Raw genomic sequence first — 8,454 nt, forward strand, 5'->3', positions numbered from 1 at the left:
ACAACAACCAACAACAACAACAACCAACAAAAAACGCACCTGCACAAACCGACCAACTAACCCATCACATGCGCGCACTCTGCACAAAACATGCAATGACACGAGCAAAAGCACAAACACTCACGTGGAAAGCTGCGGGCCAAGTCCGAGAGAACCGAGTCGTTCATGTTAAACTTGTGCTTCTGCAAAAAGTGCTCAATGGCAGTGCCATACTCCTCTGCAAACAGGCTGACGCGCAGCTTGCCCAGGAACTGGCCATCGTCCGTGCTCTCAATACTCGTCTCGCCGTGGGTGAGTGCCCGAACCGCAAACTTGGTCACGGCGCCGCCTATGTCGCGCTGCGCCTTGTCCGATCCCGTGCTGACAAGATGCACGCCAGCCTTGATGGTGCTCTCACACAGGGCAACCTGCTCGGGCGTCTCTACCTTGGGTAGCGGCTTGAGCTGATTCAGCCTGCAGAAACAATCCCGCATTGCGCACGACGTGAGCAACCAATCACCAGAAACAACGACAACCGTCCTGGTGGGCGTGCACATGAGACACACAGACACTCAACGCACGACTCACTTGTTGCAATAGAGTCCATGAAGGCGAGCGGCCACAGCTTCGCCGTCCTTCTTCAACGTCGCATTTGTGCGATGCGCCTATCAGACACAAAGCAAAATCGTCACACAGAGAGACGGTGAGGTGAGTCTGCGGCGGAGCATAAACCGGTACGCAACAACGAACACGTAAAAGCCGTAAACGGTTTGCAAAAGAGAGAGAGAGAGAGAGACAGACAGACAGAGAGAAAGAGAGAGAAAGACACACACACACACAAACACACAAGTCCACAGGAAATAAAGAGGGGGTACACAGAATAACCTCAAAAGGAGGAGGAAACTAAAGGTAGGTTGTGTCTGGGTGCATTTGAAGAGACAAAGCCCATTGTCAAAGCATTTAAGACTTGGCAAGCAGCCTCTGACGAATGGCACTCAAGTTCATGTTGGTCGTCTTTGTACCACAAGGGCGATCAGAAGGGCACCGCAAGTGGGGATTACGAGAAAGCGACCGTTGTTGCAGACACGGAGAAAGGGACAAGATAGTGGTGGAGAAGAAGATGCGTCAGGAACCCATTCTGGAGGGCAACACCAACAAGGGCGGCATGGGCATTTATGCCTTTCGCTTCTATGGGCACAAACGCAGTACCTTGAAGAGTGCGGGCAGGAAGCTGAGGATGGCTGGATTTGCCGAGCACTTGCGCATGTACACCTCAATGAGATCCAGCAGCCTCAGCTTGAAGCGTGCGTTCTCCTGCCGGACGGCAGCCTGCTTTGGCTTTTTCGACAGCGCATGTTGGCGGAAATGCGCAGCAATCACATTGTCCACGGCCATCATCCTGTGCCCCGGCCCAACCAAGCGAAAATGGTAACATGAGCCTACCGCTAACAACAACATAAAACGAACCATACCGCCGGGCATAAAACCTTTCACTTCAACAAAGCCTCCAACAACACACACTCAAGCAAGGCAGCCCATCCACCAACACACGCGCACACACACACACACATACCGCTCATCGTCCCAGTCGGAGTCAGCGCCCTCGTCATCGTTGTCAACAACGTTACCCTCTTCATCAACGGGCAAGTTGAGGGCCTCACCGACCTTTGCCTTCAACTTGCGCAGCTGCTCCTCCTCGGTCATATCACCACGTTTTGCTCGCTTTGACGCAAGGCCGCTCGGGTTGCTTTCCCCACTGTCACTAGCTTCCATGTCGCTGTCGTCACTCTCATCGTCATCGTCATCACTCGAGTCATCGTCATCATCGTTGTCGTCCTCATCATCATCATCATCATCGTCGTCGTCGTCACCCTCATCATCATCCTCATCCATGTCTTCATCATCTTCATCGTCCTCCTCTGCTTCCATGCGGCGGATGGGCTTCGGGTCGGCAATCACCTCGCAAAGTAGATCAATTGCCCGGTCCGTCATGCTGTCGCACATCATGCTGAACACCTTGTTCACCACGTTGCGCAGCAGCGCAGATGGCTGCGCGATCATGCCCAACAGCACATCAACAAGCACCTGCCAACGCGTCGCGCACATGACGCGGTGATAAGCCGTGTGAGAAGCACATCAAACGGGAGCTGCTCGAGCAGTTACACGACCCATTCACACACAAACACACACACAAACACACAAACAAACATACATGCAACAACGAACTGAGACAACAACGCATGAGGAAAAGAAAAAAACGAGGAGGGGGGTGTTGTAGATGTGTCTGGGTGCATTTGAAGAGACAGCGCTCATTGCCACGTTGGCGAGCAGCCTCTGACGAAAAGCACTCAAGTTCATGTTGGTCGCCATTGAACCACAGGGGTGGTCGAATGCACCGCAAGTGGGATTAACGAGAAAGCGACCATTTTTGGTTGGAGCAGGGAAAGGGAAACAAATGGGAAACTAAAGAGAGGAGACTTGAACGATGGAAGGAGGTGGGGCAGAGGGTGTACTGAGGTGCAAGATGGAGAGGGGGCAGATGCAGGACAAAGTTGCATGACACACAGCCATATAAAACCAAACACACGCGAAACGGGTCCAAACACACAGCATGGCACTGGGTCCCACCTCCATGGGGTCAACGTCGCTGTCAACATCGTCTTTGGGCTTTTGACTGCGTCGCCTCCTCATCTTGAGCTGAGCCTTCTTGATGATGCGCGCTTGCATGTCGTGGTATGACCCGTTCAGATCCGGCGCCGTGGCCACAACAGACTTGACATCCGAAAACACCTGCAGTGGAGTTGCGAGGGCATAATGAACAATGGCACCAGTCAGGTCGGCACCCTCCGTTGTGATCGCTCAGCAACACGCGCAGATGCAGTTCGATTGTCAATCTGACGCGGCACCCTCCAAATTGCTCACAGCCCACCCGCAGTCACAGACACACAGCAGTCACGGTCCACCACCAACCCACCATGGCGATGGTGTGCATGACGAGAAAGCGAAAGGCCTTGGCTGCCTGTTGCAGGGACTTGACGACGTCCGCCTTGCCCTTGACTTCGCGCGGGAGCCTGGTGCCCTTGGAAATGTTCTTCAACTACCACCAAAACGCGGGAACACGAAAGGAACAGCGAGCGGTGAGAGTGATAAGGGTGGTGAGAGCAGGGAGGAAGGGAAGCAGGGCATCGACGTGTGACCAACACTGCGCAGCAATGATAAATGAGGGAGTTGCTTGATTTTGGTTCGCTACAGGAACACAACCACAACCATATCACAACTGCACCATGTACACACAATGGCCATGACCACAGCGTGCGTACCTCGGTGTTGAGCTTGACGAGGGCGTCGTATGCCTCTTTGACCTCGTCGGTCATTGGCGTCAGTAGTGGCGCCGAGTCGATCATGCGTTCCATCACATCGACAATCGCAGCGATCCGATACGTTCCATCCGCACGGCAACCGCTGAAGCGTGACCGGCCCTCGGGCACCTCTGCACATGCGCCACGTATACATGCAGGCGCATCACAGTGAGCTGAAACACGCCGCTACTTAAACATGTCGCCGAACAGCTGACAACAGCACGGCTGGCAGCTATCGCTTCTAGGTTATCAACGCATGACGTGCTCACCGTCAAAGGGCATCGCCGAGCAAAGATCGTTCACAAACGATTCATAGCGGGACTTGATCTTCGCCATGGTCCGGCGGTTCAGCGGGTGCTTCAATTCCTCCACGATGCACACCTCGGCCAAGTCTACCAAAGCACACACAAGAATACACACAAGGGTGAGTTTGGCATTCACGCGTGCGACAACACAATACCAAATGGACCAACCCACACACGCACCGCATCCCCTCCCACACACAATCCTCTCTCCACTGTGTGCCTACGGGCTCACCTCCGAGAGCAGCGTTGATGGCGTCAACGTGTCCGTTCACGTTGAAAAAGGAGTGAATCATGCAAAACGCGAGACACCCCATGGTCCAGTCCTCGGCCTTTGGGACCTTTGAACCACCGCGAAATAGTGCCATCATCTGCAATACGAAGGCCATCAGTGTTAAAGGAACGCAAATGAGCGCTGGCGCCATTGTAGCATGAACTGAGGAGAGGCAAACAAGCACATGCACATGCATGCGAACAAGCACACGCGTTGGCACGCGTCATGGGAACATACCTGATCCAGGGCGAAAATTCTTTGCTCTGCAACATACATGGCAATGGTCTCCTCTTCCAGTTCTGTTGTTGAATAAGCAGTTGCGTGAGGAGAAGCACAATTGTGGTAGCAAGTAAAACTCTCCCTTGCCTTGCAATCAGGCCATTGCAAACATGAAAAAAAAAACAAGCATGTCGGTGATCCTCGTCACCACACACGCAAGCACGCGTTGCGAGGAAGGCATGGAGACGTACTGCTTTCGTGCCGAATGGAGGGGTTGTTGAAAGTGCGCTGGAGACGGAGCACATACTCCCGGACTTCATCTGGCTTCAGCGTCGAAAGGATACCCTACAGGAGCAATCAGCGACCAAGATGCGCCAATGACATGTGAGAAAGAAGGCTCAAAACTCCGACAAAATAAAGCAGCTGAAGCGGTTGTTGTGACTGAAGAGAGAGAGAGAGAGAGAGAGAGTGTGTGTGTGTGTGTGTGTGTGTGTGTGTGTGGGAGGGAGCGCGCGCACTGTTGGCACTTACGCTGATGGTGCGAGTTTTGGTGAGCTGGTCCAGCTTGCGGGAGCCGTGTGGTCCGGTAAGGCGTGCGAGGAGATCGAGGCGAACGTTGCTTGGGGTGTCGTCCCCTTTCACCGCCTTCACGAGCGTCGCAAGCACTACCAAGTGAAATGAAAGTTGTGGAGACACGCAGTGAGCAACATCGTTGTCGACGTCGTACATGGTGATAATGCAGGCAGCAGGAAGAAGGCCACTAAATAGAGTCGTGGTTGTGCAACGTGGAGAAACGGGTGAAAGAGGGACAAACAGAAAAGGAAAGAGAAGGAAATGAGTGTAGGAAGGTTATCCTGACAGGCACCCATTGGCATGTGCCTTAGTGCCTGTCAGTCTTATCACCAGCCAGTCGATATTGGTCGGAAATTGAACTACGAAGGGCACGGAACTGGCCCAACACAGGATTAGCATGACGACCGTGACAGGAGGGAGGAAGAAGGAAGAGGGTGACAGGGGGATGGATAGCGAGGGGACAGATAGAGGGGATGGGTGGATATAGGGGGAAGACGGAATCAAAGGAGCAGGGTGGGAAAAGGAAGTGCAAAGACCAGCGAGATAAGCAGTGGAGAACAAGAAAAAGTGAAGACGCAGCGGCCCGCATCCGCGCGATAGTGTAACTGCAAAAACACACACACAGTATGCGACGAAACACGTGCTGGCATACCTGCGTTTGCTGCACCATGAAGGTACTTTGTTGGGGCTGCCAGATTTGTCATGAGGCAGGACATGACCATGGGGCTCAGCATGGCTTGAATCTGAACGTGTGCAGGTCCGACAGGCAGCAGCGTGGGGTTGTGCGTGTCAGAAGGGATTGGACGATCGAGTAGGGACATCGATCAAATGAGCAGCAGACGAAGTGTTGGTACACGACACAAACATGAAAAAGGAAAAAAGACGAGAGGGGAAGAGCAAAGACAAAAAGGAGGGTGTTGGGTCGAGCACAGGTTCAGAAGGACGAGACAACAGCCATCAGAACCGAAAAATGACCCAGGTTAATGTTTGCCGAAGTTCTGTCGAAATACACACGGGAAAGAAGTGCACATCGAAAACGATAATCGGCAGAGACACAAGCCAGGAGGGGGCGAGACGGGGATGGGGAAGCAAGCAAGGCAGACAAGAACGCGGAGCTAAGAGACGGCAAGGCAGCGGGGTTGTGTGCAGAGAAACGGTGAAAGCTCACATCATAGGCGCTGCAGAGAGCACGCAAGCATGTTGAGACACCAGTGCTGGTTCGTCTACCTTTGCAGGGGACTTTGGGGCGATGAGGCGGATGAGGGCAAAAACGATGGCACGGCGCTCGTTGCGGACGTTGTCCTCTGCAAGAAGCGTCTTGTGCACGAGTGCAAGCCAAGCCATGGAGAAGGTTGAGTCCTGAGCCTCAGCGAGCGAGTAGCCGAGCATGAGCCAGAGCGGGTGCATGAGTTGCGCCTCCAGCACGGCGACGGTGAAAGCACCGAGCTTGTCGGCGTCAAAGCGCAGGATGGCCAGGCGGTCCTCAACGGCGTCGGTGCTCACGCCCTTGGGCAGCTTGGCGGCGCCGTCGCGAAGGGCCTCCAGGTGCTTGCGCGATGCCATGAGGAAGCACATGTCTTGGGCAGACAAAATGTCGAGCGGCGCGGACGATGGCGCTGCGCCCTTATTCTTCTTTGTCTTGGTCTTGTCGGACTGCGGCATGATGCGTGTTGCAAGCGCGGGGAAGACCTCGCTCACAAACACGTCTGTCGGCAGCGACTGGATCAGCTCGCAGATGACCTGTGTTGCTGGTGCAGTGACGTAGTTCTTGAACTCGCCAATGGCCAGCAGGTGCTCCATGATGGTCTTGATGGCGCCCCGTTTGGGAGGGTTCTCATCCCGACACAACGCACGGCTGCGTATCTGTGTGTGTGTGTGTGTGTGTGTGTGTGTGTGTGTGTGTGGGAGGGGGGACAGGAAAATGATGGAGGGCGGAGTGGTGAGTTGGAAACACAGTAAGTATATCATGTGTGCGTGTAAAGACAGGTGAAGATTCGCAACATAAACGAGTTTGGGAAGGAAGCAAGGGGAAAGAGTGGCACCAAGACAAAAAGCATTCGTTTTTTCTCATCTTACCAAGGCACCGTATGAGAAGAGGCGGCCGTACTGGCACTCGCGTTTCTCTGCACCAGATGCACTGGACGAGGGCTTGTGCACTGACTCCACCATACCGATCACCTTTTGAATGGGGATCTAGGTTGAGGGGGGAAGCACGCCAACACACAATAACGTTGGAACCGGAGGGAAACAAGGATGAGTCATGGGAGAGAAGGCATGAACCGGAACGAAGACGGAGAGAGACTGAAAGAGAGAGATACAAACAAAAGAGAGCGAGACACAAGCAAATAGAGAGCCGTGGCAATGTGCAAGATTGTGGTTGTGGTTCTCAAGCAAATACATGCCGTGAAACACACCTGATGGACCGTTGCCAGGAGTTCAGTGAGAACGATGCCGAAGCCTTGGCGGGCGGCCTTGCGGTTGGATCCCATGCCACGCACGAGGCGCTTGAGAGAATACTCTGTATCTGGGCTTAACTCGTCCTCGGCTTGTTGCTCTTGGCTGAGGGAGTTGAGGGTGTTGGTGGAGTTGGGAGAAGGGAAGGCGTGTGAGCGGGTAGGGTGTGAACGAGAAGAGAAGAGCGAGAAAGGAGAAAGGTGATGAGCAAAACGACCGACCACCCTCACCACCACCACCACCACCACCACCACCACACACACATGCACACACAAACAGACAACCAGCTGCACAACACAAGCGCACACGCACACAGGCACACCTTGCTTGAAGAAGCTGAATGATAGCGGCGCCTGCTTGGATGCGATCGACGGGGTTCAGCGACGCAAGATCCCAGAAACACTTCATGAGGCCCTGAGATGCAACCCTGCTTGAGTTGGCCTTGACGGCGGTCTCATCGTCGTCCTCATCCTCCTCATCGCTGTTGTCATCGGCATCATCTGCCTGCTGGTCCATGGCCTTGCTGTCCGCTGTGTTGTCCTCGTCGGAACTTGCTTCGGGCTCCGATGCTGCTGCGTGGGCATCGTCGTTGTCGTCGTCTTCGTCATCGTCGTTGTAACGCGCCTTGTACTCACGCTTGAGAACGTGCATCTCGTGCAAAGGTCCAAACTCGCCGTGGAGCAGCTCGTCTTGGGTGCGTGCTGGTAGTGTTGCTTTGATTGCCTTGGGTCTGCCTTCTTGGCGGCCCTTGCGCGCCACCTGCTTGCCTTGGTGGCTCTTCTTCGCCCTCTTCTTTGCTCCCGCCATGGTGCTGCTGCTGGATCGACGAATCAAACAACCAACCAACCAACCAACCAACCACGTGCAGAAACGTGCGTGTGCGTGTGCGTGTGCGTGTATGCGTGTGTGCGTGTGGTGGTGTGGTGAGAAATGCACCGTGCATTAAGACACACGTGCGAGAGTGCTCACTGCACAAGTGAGAGGAGAGGAGCCTTTGCCAAGATTTCAGGAGATATCCGTGGCCACGTGGACGTGTTTTCTGCTACGCTTTGTGGTGTTGTAGCAGGTTCATGCCAAACATCGGGTGCGTCTGCATTCCCGGTGGCCCACTCACCGCTCCTGAGATTGCTCCCCACCACACACCCAATATTCTGCCTTTTGAAAAACGTGTCTGACCCAAATAAACATTTTTGCAACGACCCCGTCCTCCCCACCACACTGCACAACCTGCCCTCACCCACCAACCCCTCCCACTCCAACGATGGCATCATCACACCACTCCCGATCAATCTCT

At 54.2% G+C, this 8,454-nt stretch overlaps 2 protein-coding genes across 2 annotated transcripts in view; one reads left to right on the forward strand and one right to left on the reverse strand.

The window, feature by feature from the left end:
- The window catches only part of PTSG_11965 (uncharacterized protein), a 9,660-nt gene extending 1,532 nt beyond the window's left edge, over positions 1–8,128 (reverse strand). The window contains exons 1-17 of the mRNA XM_004995630.1: positions 7,483–8,128; positions 7,121–7,265; positions 6,783–6,899; positions 5,934–6,569; positions 5,359–5,449; positions 4,665–4,798; positions 4,385–4,478; positions 4,152–4,213; positions 3,876–4,011; positions 3,608–3,730; positions 3,300–3,469; positions 2,954–3,076; positions 2,608–2,769; positions 1,553–2,064; positions 1,189–1,378; positions 568–644; positions 125–453 (exon numbers count right to left, since the gene is read on the reverse strand). Coding sequence (XP_004995687.1) covers positions 125–453; positions 568–644; positions 1,189–1,378; positions 1,553–2,064; positions 2,608–2,769; positions 2,954–3,076; positions 3,300–3,469; positions 3,608–3,730; positions 3,876–4,011; positions 4,152–4,213; positions 4,385–4,478; positions 4,665–4,798; positions 5,359–5,449; positions 5,934–6,569; positions 6,783–6,899; positions 7,121–7,265; positions 7,483–7,967 — 3,586 coding nt within the window. The 5' untranslated portion in view covers positions 7,968–8,128. The remainder of the gene's footprint in view (positions 1–124; positions 454–567; positions 645–1,188; positions 1,379–1,552; positions 2,065–2,607; positions 2,770–2,953; positions 3,077–3,299; positions 3,470–3,607; positions 3,731–3,875; positions 4,012–4,151; positions 4,214–4,384; positions 4,479–4,664; positions 4,799–5,358; positions 5,450–5,933; positions 6,570–6,782; positions 6,900–7,120; positions 7,266–7,482) is intronic.
- Positions 8,129–8,230: 102 nt separating this feature from the next.
- PTSG_11966 (uncharacterized protein) overlaps positions 8,231–8,454 on the forward strand; it is a gene marked incomplete at its 5' end in the record, with an annotated part of 16,437 nt that continues 16,213 nt past the window's right edge. Inside the window, one exon of the mRNA XM_004995631.1 lies at positions 8,231–8,244. Coding sequence (XP_004995688.1) covers positions 8,231–8,244 — 14 coding nt within the window. The remainder of the gene's footprint in view (positions 8,245–8,454) is intronic.

The sequence above is a fragment of the Salpingoeca rosetta genome (genome assembly GCF_000188695.1).
Source record: "Salpingoeca rosetta unplaced genomic scaffold supercont1.7, whole genome shotgun sequence".
Classification (NCBI taxonomy): domain Eukaryota; class Choanoflagellata; order Craspedida; family Salpingoecidae; genus Salpingoeca; species Salpingoeca rosetta.